Source organism: Raphanus sativus, chromosome 7, assembly GCF_000801105.2.
Source record: "Raphanus sativus cultivar WK10039 chromosome 7, ASM80110v3, whole genome shotgun sequence".
Lineage (NCBI taxonomy): Eukaryota > Viridiplantae > Streptophyta > Magnoliopsida > Brassicales > Brassicaceae > Raphanus > Raphanus sativus.
The window spans coordinates 11,584,054-11,601,150 of record NC_079517.1 but is presented as its reverse complement, the minus strand read 5'-3'; the positions used below and the strand labels follow the sequence as shown (position 1 = coordinate 11,601,150).

The window sequence follows — 17,097 nt, the reverse complement described above, 5'->3', positions numbered from 1 at the left end:
CTGTATTAACAAGAGTTTTGACTTTTGTATGATAGGCAGTTATGTAAGATTTCTCCTCTGGAAGATCTTCGTCATGTTAAAAGGGTGCGGAGGAAGATTCTTTCAGATCATGGTAGCTTTTTTTCGTTGGTTCGGTGATACCTCGAATATTGCTCTTAATTGCAAGCTTCTTTTACAGGGGAACCTCAGTTGACTGTCATCTTATGTCTAGCACCTGATCACAACGATCATTTTAACGATATGCCACCTGATATACAGAAACTCTTCGGTCCCTACGAGTTGAGTCCTTTTATTACACAAGTGGGTTTGCTTACTTTTTCTTTTTTTCATCTCACAGCACTTGTCTTCAATGCTTTAGAATCCGTGTCAATTATTTTTGCTCATTGATTTACATTTTCGGTTGAATCTTGTATTATAGGTATGCAAATATGCTGCAGTATCGAAAGAGGAGTGGGAAGAACAATGTAAGATATGGCCAACTTCATTTCATCCTCCAACCTAGTAAGCTCCATCTCCTTTTCTTCTGATTGAATCTTACTGTAACCAAAAGGGGTCTGCATGATCCTTTTTAATATTATATTTAGTCATTCTAGAATAATCTTGTCTGCACAATGATAGCAATAACATGTCTCTTCGCTTATTATGATGCACTCACTGATTTGTTTTTTTGCATTTTGGCAATTATAGCAATATAGATGGCATTGGTGGATTCAGTGAGGAAGACACACAATCAATCTGCAAGTTCATGAGAGTTGTCATTAATTTGGTAGTATCTACTCATAAGCCTGTAAGTATTTTCCTTCTTCCCTTCATCTATTCTACATAATGTAGTTATGAAGTTTTGGACAACAGACCAGTCTCACTCCTATTAATCTGTTTTCATTTTTTTTCACGTATCGCCTGTTTTGTCTTAGTAGTAAGATTGAACATATTGCATGTATAAAGATCTTCATTGAACAAATTGCTAAGCTTTTGGTATATTTTTTAGCTTGTAAATGCTGCAGTGATAGTTGATCCTTCTGTTAGGCGGATAATAGCTAGCGAAACTGATCAAGTATATGCTCCCTGCGACAACACTACTACAGAGACCATTCCCTTCAGTGAAACAGGGGAATCTAACCACTGTCAGAGTATCAACAGAGAGGCTAACGCTAGTCCGGAGATATGCTTAAACGGCTTACTTGGAAAACTGAATGCTTCATCGTCTGCTGTTGCTTGTCTGAATCCTTGGCAATGGAGTTTGCAGCCACATGATGCTGAGAAAGGTAGCCAATGGCACCCTCTAAGGCATGCTTCTATAGTTGCGATTGAATCATCTGCTGCAAGAGATAGATATTTGTTTCCCAATTCATCCGAGAGTTTTGCTGTGGATCGTTCGCAACCTTCAAATGCTGATTCTCCAGCTAAGAAGCAGAAAACAAGCAGTAACATTCCAGACGTAAGTTTATTCCAAACCAACATTTTAAAATGTGCTCCAAGTCTTTTGACTAGTAGTAAAGCATTCTCTCTTACACTCTTGAGTGTCACCAACAATAGGTTCCAAATGACAGCAGAGAAGCAGCTCTTAGAGATCCTTCAACGGAAAAGCCCTACCTCTGCACTGGCTATGACATTTTCTTGCTTTGGGAGCCTTGTCCTATGTGAGTTTCTTTCTACATACATATATATGCATTACTCTTCTAACAACAGCCAGCAAGTTTGAGAGTCTGATAAGTTGTAAATTATGTTCCTCTGTATATAAGGTGTGCTATGGCGCTTGTGCATCAAAGAATAAAACGAATATTCTATGCTTTTCCAAACCCCACGGCAGGTGGTCTCGGCAGTGTTCATAGACTTCAAGGAGAGAAGAGTTTAAATCACCATTATGCAGTCTTCAGAGTTTTGTTGCCTGGTGATGCCCATAATGCACTCGAAATCAACGGTCTAAAACATGTTATAGCCTAGTCATAACTGTATCACAAGTTCTACACAGGGAAGGAAGCTGATTCTCTTTGTTTTTGTTCTTTCCAAAAGCACCAAGAATCTCATCTATTTATATAGACCAAAATAAGTCTTGTCTGAAACTTCTTATTGGTTAAATGTGTTTATCATACAAGAATGCATGAGTTTTGTGAAACCGTATTAAAATTGCTGTAAGTTCATCTTAATACCTTTTATTCTCAACACAAAATGAAAAAAAAAGGAAGATAGCAAATGAAAGAGGTCATTTCTGTGTGTTTTATCAGAACGTGAAATCTCTCTTATGGGACATTTACTACCTATGCGGAAACGTGTGGATTCACTTGACGAATGGAACTACTCTTTGTATCTCATTGTCTCTTTCTCGAACCCAATCGTTGGGAACTGTTTAGCATATTCTTCAACCATCTCACGCAGCTTAGCCATCTCTGACTGTAACTTCTCATTTGATTGCATTGTTTCTACAAAGTCCTTCAGCTTTGTTCCTGCATTACACCATTTATAAATCCCCCCAATTTTCAGAGACCTTGACTCAAATAGATATAACCGAAGGGCTTATATATATATATACCTTGAGACTCTGTCTTAATCTTCAAGGCTATCTTGACGGCTAAATCAAAGTACTCGGCCACTTTTGCAAAATCTTCCTCAATGAATCCTCTTGATGTGAGAGCTGGTGTTCCTGTAAGAAGAGAACAGATCGGGACATATCACGATTATTTCAATGATCACCAGGTCTCTATTATCACAGCTAAAATAGAAGTTTAAAACTAGTAGGTGCCAAGCATGAACATTTACTACTTTTCGGACATGTTAACACATCACTTCTTTCAGTTTTCTTTTAAGAGCCTTACCCATACGGATGCCACCAGGAACCATAGCGGAAACGTCACCAGGAACAGTGTTCTTGTTTGCTGCAATATGTACTGATTCTAATACTTTCTCCACTCTTGATCCATCTATTCCCTGCAAAACTCAATTCCAATATCATGCATCAGAGAAAATTAGTGACCCCTATGCACTGCTTAATGAGGTTCACAGTACAAAAACAAAACATTTAGACTTGTTTTGCTACGTGTGGTCAGTCAAAACTGAAATCTCACAATACATATGAGAAGCAAGAAACCATACTTGTTTGAGTTTATCATATAAAAACCAAATTCTTTAGTTTTAAGTTATATTCTCTAAAACCAATGCAATTCACCACCTTCTTATGCAAACATATAAGTCGAAAGCAAGCATTTCCATCTAGACATTAAAGGGTCTTCATACAATAAAAGGATAAAAATGAGAAGTACCTTATTTTTCAAATTCACCAAAACTAAATGATTCTCAGTGCCTCCAGACACCAAGTCATATCCTTTTGATAGCAAAGTCTGCAATCACAAGGCAGGATATTAGAGGCATATCAACTAAGAATATGAAAATCAGCAAACACGTCTCACCTCTGCAAACTTTGAACAATTACGGAGAACTTGATCCTGGTAGGCCTTATACTCAGGTGTTTTCACCTGTAATGCAGTAAATCGACAAGTCAAAAAAAAAAAATCATCAAAGAGTAGATGAAAATTATATACTAGACCTAGACCAGAAAGTGAAAGATGTTAATGAGTTCATATTAGACAATAGAAAGTAAAAAAGAGTTTGATGATCGAACCTGCTTCAGAGCAACTGCTAGACCCGTTATTGTGTGATTATGTGGACCACCTTGAAGTCCAGGAAAAACAGCTGCATTAATTCTGTCCTCATAGTCATACATGACCTGCCATGTACACAAATACAAACGACATATGTTCAAATACAAGGAAAATTAGTAACCAATTCATTTTATAGAATATGAGCTTGAAATGCACCTCTTTTCCTTGTTTGTTAACCTCTTTCAACCCCTTCCTAAAGAATATCATAGCCCCTCTGGGACCGCGAAGAGATTTGTGAGTTGTAGTGGTAACAACATCTGCATACTCAAAAGGGGAAGGAATCACACCAGCAGCAACCAACCCACTAATATGAGCCATGTCAGCCAGCATAACCGCCTTTTGCTTGTCACAGACCTGCACATTTTGTAATTAAAAGTGAAATCCATATTCAATTAACATGCAGCTTTGATAACACTATACTTCACACTCAAGAGTTGAGACAATACTTTACCTTACGAATGCGTGCATAGTCATATAGACGAGCATAAGCACTGGCACCCGCAACAATAAGTTTGGGTCTGAAAAGCACGGCACTTTTCTCTAGCTGCAAAATAAGTATAACAACATGTTTCTCAGTGGTATATTTTGTAAACATAAAAGTGTTTAAGCAGTAAGCTAGTTAACTACCAGACCTGATCGTAATCAATGTAACCAGTGTTCTCATCCAATCTGTATGGCATTGTCTCAAAAAAGATGGATACAGCAGATATTTTCTTCGTGTCAGTCTGCACAATGAAAAGAGAGGGACAAGGATACAAAATATCAAATCGACATGGAGATGAGAGTGGGAGCCGAAAAACAGACACTATGCTATAGAGATTATTATGTTCCAAGTACCTGATAACCATGAGAAAGATGGCCACCATGAGGCAAGTCAAGTGCCATGATTCTTTCGTGAGGTTTCAGCAATGCAGTGTAAACTTGGAAGTTAGCTGGTGATCCTGATAAAGACTGCACATTGACTACACAACAAGGAAAGTTTTTTTTTGGTTTCTGAATATAAATTTCAAACAGATTCACTAGTAAATAAAAGAATGTCAAATCCTAGTACAATAAAACGAGTACCTCCCCACTTGGAAGGATCTAACTGAAAAGCTTCAAGTGCGCGTTTCTGACATAATGACTCTGCCATGTCAATGTACCTATAGTTGACAAGAAGAAAAAACAATCAGAGACTTAACAACAAACACTTGTAAGTATAACAAAGACAAATGTTTCTCAACACTTGATCGATCAATCCCAGATGCTAGTTGCAGTGAACATACTCATTGCCTCCATAGTATCTAGCACCAGGGTAACCTTCACTATATTTGTTAGTCATAACAGAGCCAACGGCTTCCATGACTGAGGCAGAGGTGAAGTTCTCTGACGGTATAAGTTCAAATCCCTGAAAACACACAACAAAATCCAAATCAAATATAAAGCTTCCACCTTTCAACAACCCTTCATGTGAATGAATGAATGAATATAACCTTCCATTGCCTAGCCTTCTCGAGCTCGATGATATCTGCGATTTCAGGATCGATTTCTTCAAGAGGTGCATTGAGTTGCCTTATCCACTGATCAAAGAAACAAAGATATATATATGTTGATCACTATAAAAAGCATATGATCCAATGTATTATGTAAAAGTAAAAGATGATATCTTTACACTGGAATGAGATCTCTCAGAGGTTGACGTAGAAGACTGAGCATCAAAGACATGAAGAAAGGATCAGAATCTAACGGAGGAGGATACAAAGATAAAAAAAAAGCCTGAAAATCAGAGAATATAACCATAGAACGGAGGGAACCAACGCCATTTGAGAAGATGGGCTTCTTGAAGGAAGATGAGAGTCTGCGAAGAGCCAACGCCATTGTTTCTCTCTCTCTCTCTCTCTCTCCCTATCTCTCTGTGATGTGATGTGTGTGTGCGGAGGACACTGCCTGTGTAAAAGGAGGTTTGTGGTTGGTGAGAGCAAAAGGTGGCTTTGCTTTTTATTTTATTTTATTTTCGACGGTGCGATGTAACGTCACTTATTGACGTAACAAATCACCACTCGGATATCCAACTTCCGACACTTGAGAGTGAGTGTTTTGATCAGGGCGGATGAAGAACATTGATAGGATCGTGGGACATGGGTTCTGGGAACTCTCTCTCTCTCGTTGGACATGGGTTCAGGGAACTCTCTCGTTGGGCTTGGTAAGAATCAAGCCCATATCCATTATGCTTAGGAGGTCAAGACAGAGATAGCTCTGACCATTTCAGCTCGGTTTTTCGGGTTTTCGGTTTCCTTTTTCTGATTTTAGAGTTATAGGATCCATTTGGATATTTATGAAATCTGGTTCATTTTTAGTTTGATTATATGTCCATAAACTTATATGTCCAATTCGGTTTCAGTTATGTTCTGATTTTTTCTGTAATTGTATATATAATTTGGGTTCTTTGAAAAAAAATTAAGATAGTTTAATTTTTTCGGATAAAATATAGAATATTTTGGATTTTAAATATTTTAAATAAAAAATCAATCGGATAATTCATAGGTTTCAGTAATTAAATTTTTTGGGTAATTGGATTTTTATAAATAGTATTTAAAGATATTTTGTTATTTCAAAACTAAATAATTAATAATTTTATGCATGTTGATTGTTTTTTAAATATTTGATATCCATTCGAATTTGATTTCCTGATTCCAGAGATATATGATCATCATCTGTATGTATATTTATGAAATCTGATTTAGTTTCAATTTCGATTTGGTATGGTTCGGTTTCAGAAGTGTTCCAAAGAGTCCAAGACTACAAATCGGTTATCAAGACTTAAACGCCTAGGAGCTAAGAGCAAGATTATCGGCGTCTTTTAAGAGGTCCTTATTGCTGACTAGGATAAAAAATAAATGAAAAATACAAATTACCTTAACAAACGTTCCTTAATTAAGGACGAAACACAACGGTTCTTGTAAGACACGTGTCGCCTCTCTCTCTCTCTTTCCTCGACGACGCCGACGACTCCTCTCTCTCGTGATCTCTCCCGATGGTCTCTCCTCGAAATCAATCCGACGCCGCTCACCTCTCAGTTCGAATCCGCCGGCAAACAAGTCCCCAATTTCGACTATATCGCCACCGTTTCTGAAGCCAAGCCACAGGCCGCAACAATCGTCGCGATTGATTTCCGCCACCGCTTCTCTCTGTTATACTATCTCTCTGTTATACTATCTCTATGATTTCCGCCAACGATTTCCGCCACCGCTTCTCTCTGTTATACTATCTCTGCCACCATGAACAGGTCATCTTTTTTTCTTATGTATGTATTATACCAGCAAGTCTTTCACAAATATTTTTCGTCAGATTTGTTTGCTAGTTCGGATGGAAGAATTATGGAAGAGGTTTTTTATATCCACTTCCCCCTCTCTCTTGAAGCTTTTTCTTTTCGTTTGAAGCAGAGAGTGTTTGCTTTGATGTATACACTTTAACCTGCTTGCTTTGTCTCTCTCTGTGGCAGTCTTCAGAGCTGTAAAGATGAGCTTGCTTCATGTCAAGTGTTCTTACTACTCATTAATCTGTTTTTTTTTCTTCTTTTTAATTTATTTCTATACTACATCAGTGTTCTTTTTTGTTGTCTGACTTATTTTGTTTGGTCACAGAGTGAGCTTGAATCAGCAAAAGCAGAGATTGATAAGTGGAACTCAGCATTTAAGAAAGAGTCCTTTGTACCTGCTAGAAAATCTCCTGGTTAGCCCTCCTTCTCCGTTCAGTGTTGTAATTGGTTTGCACTTTCTTCCTAAACCGTCTTGATAGTCTCTACAACGATTGTGCTTTGCCTTTGTTTTCTTTCAGAACCTGAATTTGTGATTGACTACATCCGAACTCTAAGATCTTCCGAGAAGTTTTTTAAAGAGGAGGTTGGCATTTGGCTAATAAGTTTTGTGTTCTTTACTTCCTTTTTTCTTCAGTTGGAAATTGCACAAATGAAGGTAACAGTCTTAATAAGTTCATTGTACAATGTTCATACATATTCAATGATGTTTGTAATTTTTTTACTAAGAGACCTCTATAAGTCCTACCAATAATCAAAACTTTTGTGATTGTCCTTAACCATTGTCCTTAGCATCACAATAATACTAAAATAACCTAAGGACCAAATTTTTGGTCCTACCAATAATGATGCCCTAATAAACATATTTTATGACTTTTAATAATAGAGATTCTTTGTCACATTATTTTATTATCTGAAAGTACTACACTCAAACTTCTTGCGTATACTTGGTTTATAAACCAACTGATGTAAATACTATTGCACTGTTTTGTGTATACTTGGTTTTGTAGACCTCTATGATTTTAAGCATTTTCTTTGACTGAGGTTGTGCTGTGAAGCACTCTCCAGAAGACTCAGCAGACATAGCGAAATAAAACAACCCAATCTTAAAAAGGTAAAGCAGGCATTGCATACATCAAGAGGTAATACACCAGCCAACTACCAGAATATAGTTACCATAGAATGCTTCTAGAGATTAGAAGGTCCTTCTTCGGTGCTGTATGCAATTTTTGCAAAAGGCATTGGTCAAGAAGGAGCATCTACCTCCTCAGGGGTGAGATTATTCTGCTTCTCAATATTAGCTTCATTAGCAGAAACTTCATATGCTAAGTTCAATTATGGTATTGTGCTTCTTGTCTACAGTACTGAACCGGAATTTTCGGCACAAAAAAAATTGATCTTCATTTGAACTTAGCATGTTTATTCTGTATAAAAGACTCAACTGCCTCTACAGTTGTACAAACTAAAAAGACCAACCAAAACTGAAGGCTCTTGAAATCAAAGAGACAAAACAAACATGACGAATATAGAGCTTATCAACAATAGAAGCCAAGCCAAGTCAGCTGGCTTCTTTTCTGAACCTATCAACTTCCCAAGAATCACCGCTACAACTGCCATAGTCCCAAACCCAACACAGATGGTGAACACAACCACACTTTTCTTCTCCATCCATTCCATCTTATCTAAAACTTTCTCCAACCTTTCCAACACTTTCTCCTTCTCATAACCAGCCTTCTCAACCTCTGTTTCCACTTTTATTCTCCACTCTCTCATCTCCGTGGTCTCTTCCTGCATCCTCTCTTGACTCTCCTTCATTCCATCTAACTCTAGTCTCATCTTCACCACCTCCTTTTCTCTCTTGATCGCCTCTACATCTACCTCCTTGAATATCTTCCTGTATCTTGAACTCAGCTCCTCCAAGTAACTCTCCAGCACTGATAAGCTTAAGTCAAGAGACCTTATCTTCTGCATAAGTATCTTCAGAACTGTGTCCCCTGGCATCCTGCTTCCTGGTTGGTGATGTTTTAGCTCTTCCACAGGATCTGGCAGCTTCATTCTCTCAGTTGATACTTCAGGTTTCAAAACCACACTCCCTGGTGATGTTTCTTGTTCCTTCTCCTTTCGTTTAATCCCATCCTCATGACTTTCAGAGGACTCCCTATTTCCTTCTTGAGGTCTTACCATGTTTTTGTCTTGTATAGATATCAAGTTCTCAAGCATTCGTTCCACAGCGTCCACTCCATAGACTTCTAGTAAACTCAAGGTGCAGTAGAACTCTGAACCGTAATGACTTAGAAAATTCATCTTTAGATATCTCACCCATTGGGGATCCACTAGTGTAAAGTTCTGCTCATTCTTCATGTTCAAAGCTGTGAAGTTCCCAAGATGAACCCATGTATCACTAGGATAAACTAAGCTTCCAAGAATCTCAAACTCCTTCAGATTAGATGAGTAATGCTCAAAGTTTGCAATCTTGATAGTGTTCACCAACGTTTCTTCTGAAAGTTCTATTACAACGAACTTCTCTTCGGTAGAACATGGGTTCCGGAGATACTTGTCATTGTCCGAGCTTATGATGCTTGTGGCTCCTTTCGCTTCCTTATTAGAAGATAAGACCTTTGAACCTTTTGAAGCAGCTGCGTAGTTGTACTCTTTCCCACCAGGCTCCATCCTGTGAATCACACCGCTTACTTGGTCTTCTAAAGACTCGTGTTTAGGATTGGACACTCGGCTCTTGAACTCATCAAGGCCAAGTGGAACAACACGAGATAGCTGATCAAGCTTTGAAGCATTGGTCTCTGTGTCATTCTCTGGACCCGTGTTGCTGTTACTCATCTCACTTTGCTTCACAAGACCAATGTCTTCTTTGCTTTTTGTAACATTTCCACCATTCTCGGCTATAAGAGCATCCAGACTCAAACTAGGAGTAGAGTTAACATAAGTAGACGACTCAAGTGATTGTGCATCAACAGGTTCATCTGTCTCATCTCCACAAACACCATCTTGATGATCACCATTGTGTTCCGAATCGACTAGATACTTCCCTGAAAATGGCCAAAAGTAAGCGTTTAATACGCTTAAGACAAGATGAAAGAACAACTATAGGTGTATACACATATTCATAATTGTTGTTGTCTCTAAATGTTACCAATTGCAGTTCAATATTATTTTTATGTTATATGTTTTGCATACTTGTAGGAGCTCAAAAGGCTACCTTTGTGACCATTTCTATGACTTATCCACAAAGTAGATAACAAGAGCAACCCCCATATGAGAAAAACGAGAGACAATAAAACTTTGTAGAGTCGATTCCTTGCATTGGAAGTATCCTCAGAAATTCTTCTTCTAAGCAGAAGAGCTCTCCGTGATCTTTGCATTTTACATCCAGTCAAGAATCAGATCACCAAACAAAACCTACATGAATAGTGCACACCTGTGATTAGTGATACATATCAGACACACAAGTAAACGAGTTCTATTCAACAGCCAAACAAAGTTTTACATAGTGAGCCTCTCCTGAGATTTATGGAGGCTTGAAACAATAACTAAATGTTCAATAAATATATTTTTCTTAATCAATTTAGAGGCTGAATGATCCATATATATATATTAACCATTTAAATTTGGAGACCCGAAGCAATGTTTCATCTCGTTATTATGCCCATGATCGGTTATGTATAACTAAGGAAACTAGCATATCATTTACATACCTCAAGTGATTTTGAGAAGCTAAACCAAACCGAGATGAAGAAGAAGACAACATACAAAGTTTGCTGGCAAGTAGCCGAGTAAGACATTTACCTAAAGAGAGAATCGGAGAAAAGGGAGCGAAAGAAACTCTTTCTATTCCCTGGCAGATTGAAGAAGACAAACCAAAGGGAAGGAGACTCTGAAAGCTTCTTCTTCCCAAACAACGCTTCTCAAGCACTGATCAGCGAGGACAATGGACAGAAGAGAAAAAGATAGCTAGGTATATAGAAAAGATTTTGGGAGCCGTCTAATTAAGTGTATGTAAAATGGTACTGGGTCAACACTTTTTGAATCTTGCAATTTATTAGTTTCTTTTTAGTTAAAGTTTTCTTTAATATATTGTTTAGTACCTTACCTTTTAATCACATTAAGTGCTAGGTTGTACAAAGAATTTATAAAAATAAAGAAAAATAGAAAAATTAATAACAATTAACAAAAGAGAGAATTATGAATATAGAAAAGATTTTTAGGAACAATGTATAGAAAAGACTTGGGAACAATATATAGTATAGAAAAAACTTAGGAACAATGTATTTAGAAAATACTTTACCTTTTTAATCCAATTATGTGCTTAGCTGTAAACATATTTTTAAAAAAAAATTAAAATTAAAATAGAAATAACGTCCTTATTTGTTCGTTTTCTAAGGAGAATATTTTCATTTGCATCTTCCATATTGCAAATCTTTGTATAGATCCGCCCATGCATGAATATTTGAAATTCAGATTTCATTCCTTGTATGAATAGGTATCATTTCGGTAGCCAAATCTAACAATATTGTTAAACCTAATTTACAATTTTGATGGAAAATACAATGCAATTTTGTTTTAAAAATCTAATTTTTGGTTTTGACGGATAATGTAACTAAACAAAGATTGGATTTTCCGGTTTTAGAGAAAAAAATCCAATTTTCGATTTTATCGTGAAAATCGATTTAGCCGTTTAGACCGGAAAACATGGTATAGTGGTTTAGGCAAAAAAACATAGTTTAGAGGTTTTGTGAGAAACAAACAATTTTATGGGATTGACAGAAAAATCTATATTTACAGAAAATATGATTTTGTGATTTTGGAGGCACAACACAATTTTATGGTTTAAAAAGAACCACGACTTTTCGGTTTTAGATAAAAAGAAAATTTTATAGCTTTAGCAAAAAAAAATGTGATTTGCTGATTTTAACGAGAAAACAAAATTTTAGTTTTGGCCGAATAATATGATTTTTCATTTTTGGAGAAAAACGTAGTTTTCCGGTTTTTACAGAGAAATTCTAATTTCCTGGTTTTGTCGGTAATAAGCTATAGAGTTTGCTAATATTTCTTCTTTATCATCGCCTAAGCTAGAGTTTCTAGACCTTTCTGGTAACAAATTCGATGGTCCAATCCCGGAATCTATATCTGAGTTCCTCAACCTCAGGGAGTTACATCTTAGCCACAACAATTTCACTGGTCCGGTCCCTAGATCAATATCAAAGTTAGTCAACCTCACAGTTTTAGAACTTTCCAACAACAAGTTGAAAGGTGAAGTGCCAAGTTTCTTATGGAGATTCACCAAAATGCTTCTTTCTCATAACTCTCTTAGCAGTTTTGAAAATCTTTCACATGAAACACCAATCCAAGTTTTGGATCTGAGTTCAAGTTCATTCAGAGGACCATTTCCCCGTTGGATTTGCAAGCTTAAAGGGCTAACAATCTCTTCAACGGTTCAATTCCTCCATGTCTAAATAATTCCATTGGTGATCTTAAAGAACTGGTTCTTCGTAACAATAGTTTCAGTGGGGCTATTCCAGATATATTTGCCAATGCTACCAAGTTACGGTCATTAGACATTAGTCACAACCAACTGGAGGGAAAGTTTCCAAAGTCCTTAATCAATTGCAAAAATCTGCAACTTGTGAATGTGGAAAGCAACAAACTCAAAGACAAGTTTCCATCATGGTTAGGGTCTACATGTTCTCATCCTCGGATCAAATGAGTTCTTTGGACCGTTGTATCATCGCCACATGTCCATTAATGGTTTTCAGAGTTTGAGAGTCATTGATGTATCCCACAATGATTTTACTGGAAACCTTCCACCTCACTATTTTTCCAATTGGCGGGAAATGAACACACTAACCTGGTTTGTTCTGTGGATTGGTGATCGGACACATCTTCACTTCACACTATCAAGAATGGTTCGCAGAAAAGTTTTGTCGAAGAAATCTCAGAGTCACCACAATTGCTTTTTAGTCCCATCTCTTGGCGTCTCTCCAGCAAGCATTTTAAGGCATATGTTGTTCAAAGTCTTCTTCATGTTTTGTACTGAATTTGCCGTGTGTGTTGTGTTCTTCAAAAGACCCGTTTGGGCTTGTTTGTATATTTTCTTAACTTTCTATATGATGTTTTTCAATATCTTGGCCTTAGAGAGTGCACACGGGAACATCCTCCCACGCATCATATCTTCAACTTGTGGTAGTCTAGTGAAAAGTCTTGCTTTAATGTACACTTCATACGTAGTAAATTGAGCTATTGATTTTTCTTCTTCTCCCAAACAAACAAAAGGAGAGGTACCAGAATTTTAAAGATAACGTATACATGAAAACAGCGTAACAGCCATAAAATTAAATATGACCGATGAAGCAACGTTGAGAGCAAGAAAGAAAACATAACAAAATTTACACAGTTTCTCTTCCTCTTGCTTTGATTTAATTAGTTTGTTAGGTTGGTGTAGGTTTGGTGGGGAGCCTATTTTCTGTGTGATTTAGTAAATTCGCCATCTTTATTGTTCCTACCACTGCTCTCTCAAACCTTTGGTCTTTGCTTTATTCTAAAGCATATATATACATAATGAAAAGCTTAGTTGATCAAATGTTTTCTAAAGATGGATCATAACGTCAAAGATATTTGAGGCAAGAGTCTAGCGACAGAATCTTGGCACAAGTAGAGTGATATTTTCATTTGAAAGGGAAGTCACGTGTATATCTTCCATCTCAATTCTCAAACCAACCATACACTCTCTACCAATTCATTGAGCTGTCACTTTGGACAAATGTATATATTACAGATCCAACAAAGTTAGGAAGGCATATCTGTGCTCAAGGTTTGCCTACTTTCAACTTTCAAGCTACTTGCTTCCTTAACCTACTTTTTTTTGTCAACGCTTAACCTACTTTTCTAATCAGGCCATTTCGTCGTTCATATAGTTCTCAGCATAAGTATAAAGCACCAAGCGTTTTATTTACCACTAATACACAATAATACTACGCAATAGATAAGACACGATATATGAGTCGTGTCCTAACAACTCATTCAAACAAACATGTATTACATTATAAAAAGAAAAAAAAATTAAGAAGAAAAAAACCATATAAGAGAAGCTGGTTTTACCAGATAAGTCCTGATAATGATACCATGTACTCTAAATCATGCTGTCAAACAAAAGTACGCTTCTTTTGACTTACAATTCAAACTCGTCTTCGAGCTTCAAGGCTTCAGCTGCAGCCTCTTCCTCATCATCATCAACAACAAAGTACGGGTTATGCACCTCCGGCCTGAACTTGTAACCAGTAAACAGATAGAACGCCAAAGTAGCCAACTCGCTAGCCACAACGCTAGTCCACATATACTTGTACGAGGTAATGGTCTCCAGCGCATACACCACAACACGTGTAAAGTAAATATAGCAGATAACCACAATATAGTAATGCCTAAAGAGAGTCAACTTAACCAAATTCACAGCAGCCTTCCCATCAGTCTTAGCCGCCTCGCGCAAGTTTTTGATGGACCAAACAATGGGGAACAAAACAGCACAGCAACACACCACATCAACGAGCAAGAAGATCTGTTTCCACGTGACCCAGTCTTGCCCGTAAGGCCCCGTCTCGTCGATAACCACCTGCGCGAAATTAGCAACAACCTGGAGAGGGATGACTATCATCAACACTTTCTTCTCCTTGTCCTGCAAGTAAGGCTTCAAGAAAGACCACCCGGTCCCGATCAAGACGATGAGCGTGAAGAGAGTGATTCCTTTAAGGAAACTGAAGATGTAGAACAGCACGTCCCATCCGTGGCCTGATCCAGTTTTCTTGATGTAGGACTTATCCTCCGCCTCGCAGAGGAGGTTGAGAGCTTTCAAAACGACGACGCCGAGCATGAAGAAGTGGATCGCGAAGACGGTGCGTCGTTTCTTGAAGAGGACGTAGATCCACGTGGCGGCGAGGGAGAAGTAGATGATTGAGAATAGGAAGTAGACCTTGGGGAGGACGGTTCTCCCGGCGGAGAGGTAATCTCGTCCGCCGCTGCCGCCGCTCTTCCCTTCGAGGTTGTACATGGCGGATCTGACGTCCATGGTGACCTTGACATTCTGGAGGCAGTTGGCGAAGACGAGGGAGTACTGGTCGGCGTCGTTCTCGGTGAAGACGGTTGAGAAGGAGGTGTTGCGGTTGAGCCTGTTGAAGGTGAACACGTGCTTGACGAGATCCGACTGGAGAGCGCACGTGATCTCCTCTTCCTCGAGTTGTTGGATCACGTGCACCCAGGCGTCGCGCGTGCAGAGGAAGAAGCCGACCTTGGAGAGGTCGAGGTCCGGATTGGTGTTGGAGAGGGAGATCTTGGAGGCGTCGAGCTCGAGGCGGCCCGTGTGAGTGAATCCGAATTCGTCCAGGGGGATGATGGGCCGGTCATCGGATCGGATCTCGGATTTGCGGATCTCGGCGAAGGATGTGGTGATGGTGAGGAGGAGGAGGATGACGAGGATCGATGAGAAACGAGATGAGAGATCCATCGGAGGTTAGGGTTTCGTCGTTTGATTTCGAGTTAGAGAGAGAGCTCAGATCCAATTGTGTTCTTCTTCACGAGCAACTCTTGTGATCCAGGCCGCTTGTTTATAGATGTGATTCATGAGAATGAACGAGAACCGTACGATCTCTAGATCCTGTATTTGGTGATCGCTAGTTGACTATAAATTAATTTATTGGTTCGGTTCTAAATTCTGATCGGTTTAACCTATTAGTGTATTAAATAGAGTTTACGATAAAATAGAGTTTAGATAAAAAGTGCTTCAATCACACTTTATTTTTTACCTTTTTAAGAGTAGAAAATAGGTTTATTCTAATTATATAGTAAATTGTTTTTTTCATTATTCGATTTTCTAATTTAAAATAGAATACTAGTTGAGCAAACTCTATTATAAAATCACTTTATTTTAAAGTAGAACATAGAGTAAACCACTAGAAATATCTTAAAACATTCTTCTCATCTCAAGAATTCCGTTTACCGATCAAAATGATTACTATATAATTATATTTCTTACATTTGATAAGAATTTTATAAGAAAAAAAATCTTTAAAAATACATGGAATAATTTTCATTTACTAATAAAATACACAAAAAAAATATTTTAGATCACTGTATAATACACAAACTAATTTTTATTACCAATTAAATACATAAATTTTAAAAATTTGTAGTTTTTACACATCGTTTTAAACGGCATTAATTATAATTTAACGAAAGTAACGATGACGTTAGTATTTAATTTAACACGTATTTAAACTTTCACTGTTCAACATATTTCAAAGACAAAAAACACAATGACTAATAAGCTGGCACGCGGTGCTCGGAATCTGCCTTCTCCTATGGATTATGTTGATTTAGTTCCTCCGAATTGGCTCCAAGTTTGGATTATGCATAGGTTTCAAATAGCCTTTTGTTGTAAAAAATAATACGCTCGTCCATGCAGACATAAACATTTTGTAATTACTTATTAATATATTTTTACTCATTATTAGACTATAATAATTATTATTTATAATTTATGTTCACCTTTTAAATAATTATTATTTATGTTTTCATTTAAACATTCTTACGTATAATTTTCTGAAAATTTCTTAAAAATCACTGATATTATATTTTAAATTATATAAAATTAAGAGTTTACTTCACTAATATTTAGTTATATGTGCTTTCTGTTTTTCTTAATTTTTAACTTATTATTAAAATATATTTTTCAGATAACTGATCTGTATATATAGGAATTATTTTTTCGTTTTAAAATATGTTTTTGGATTTTAGATAATTCTTTTTATTATTAATTTTAACCACTTATCTAAAAAAATAAAACTCTTTTTTATTTCATGGGTAATTTATATATTTTATTCATTAAGGATATAAAGAATATTAATAGCTGTAATTTTTAATAAGAGAACTCAATCACTAAAAATCACATAGAAAATTTTGTGTTTCAAAAAAAAATTTAAATTCTTTTTTTATTTCATGGGTAATTTATATATTTTATTCATTAAGGATATAAAGGATATTAATAGCTGTAATTTTTAACGAGAGAACTCGATCACGAAATATCACATCGAAATTTTTTGTGTTTCGTAAAATATTTAAAACTAGGTGTTTCATCCATCCATGTGG

General features: G+C 36.9%; 5 protein-coding genes across 8 annotated transcripts; 2 read left to right on the top strand and 3 right to left on the bottom strand.

The window, feature by feature from the left end:
* Positions 1–34: 34 nt before the first annotated feature.
* LOC130497792 (tRNA-specific adenosine deaminase TAD3-like) lies at positions 35–2,102 on the top strand. Of its 2 annotated transcripts, none has more exons than XM_056990980.1 (7): positions 35–112; positions 179–300; positions 419–501; positions 688–787; positions 989–1,438; positions 1,537–1,640; positions 1,743–2,102. In XM_056990980.1, the coding sequence occupies exons 2-7, from the start codon at positions 241–243 to the stop codon at positions 1,942–1,944; spliced, it is 999 nt and encodes a 332-aa protein (XP_056846960.1). In that variant the 5' UTR covers positions 35–112; positions 179–240; the 3' UTR covers positions 1,945–2,102. The 2 variants fall into 2 exon arrangements, with proteins under 2 accessions (XP_056846960.1, XP_056846961.1); XM_056990981.1 differs by having other exon boundaries at positions 41–84.
* Positions 2,103–2,127: 25 nt separating this feature from the next.
* Positions 2,128–5,724, bottom strand: LOC130497791 (serine hydroxymethyltransferase 2, mitochondrial-like). Its single transcript, XM_056990979.1, has 15 exons — positions 5,433–5,724; positions 5,308–5,343; positions 5,129–5,215; positions 4,922–5,043; positions 4,722–4,798; positions 4,494–4,618; positions 4,289–4,381; positions 4,108–4,200; positions 3,813–4,010; positions 3,617–3,721; positions 3,405–3,470; positions 3,258–3,335; positions 2,814–2,925; positions 2,531–2,641; positions 2,128–2,444 (listed from the first exon to the last, which is right to left on the bottom strand). Exons 1-15 carry the CDS (start codon positions 5,511–5,513, stop codon positions 2,296–2,298), a joined length of 1,533 nt encoding a protein of 510 aa, XP_056846959.1. The 5' UTR covers positions 5,514–5,724; the 3' UTR covers positions 2,128–2,295.
* Positions 5,725–6,476: 752 nt separating this feature from the next.
* LOC130497793 (FKBP12-interacting protein of 37 kDa-like) lies at positions 6,477–8,422 on the top strand. Of its 3 annotated transcripts, XM_056990982.1 has the most exons (4): positions 6,477–6,921; positions 7,138–7,174; positions 7,280–7,367; positions 7,473–7,730. In XM_056990982.1, the coding sequence occupies exons 1-4, from the start codon at positions 6,914–6,916 to the stop codon at positions 7,703–7,705; spliced, it is 366 nt and encodes a 121-aa protein (XP_056846962.1). In that variant the 5' UTR covers positions 6,477–6,913; the 3' UTR covers positions 7,706–7,730. The 3 variants fall into 3 exon arrangements, 1 of the variants encoding a protein (XP_056846962.1); XR_008936769.1 differs by adding an exon at positions 8,314–8,422 and having other exon boundaries at positions 6,477–7,367; positions 7,473–8,224; XR_008936770.1 differs by lacking the exon at positions 7,138–7,174 and having other exon boundaries at positions 7,473–7,571.
* On the bottom strand, positions 8,218–10,347 carry LOC108818060 (SUN domain-containing protein 4-like). Its single transcript, XM_018590915.2, has 2 exons — positions 10,166–10,347; positions 8,218–9,995 (listed from the first exon to the last, which is right to left on the bottom strand). Exons 1-2 carry the CDS (start codon positions 10,326–10,328, stop codon positions 8,449–8,451), a joined length of 1,710 nt encoding a protein of 569 aa, XP_018446417.1. The 5' UTR covers positions 10,329–10,347; the 3' UTR covers positions 8,218–8,448.
* Positions 10,348–13,886: 3,539 nt separating this feature from the next.
* On the bottom strand, positions 13,887–15,545 carry LOC108818059 (protein CANDIDATE G-PROTEIN COUPLED RECEPTOR 7). The gene has a single exon (XM_018590914.2). It carries the CDS (start codon positions 15,455–15,457, stop codon positions 14,132–14,134), a length of 1,326 nt encoding a protein of 441 aa, XP_018446416.1. The 5' UTR covers positions 15,458–15,545; the 3' UTR covers positions 13,887–14,131.
* Positions 15,546–17,097: the final 1,552 nt, after the last annotated feature.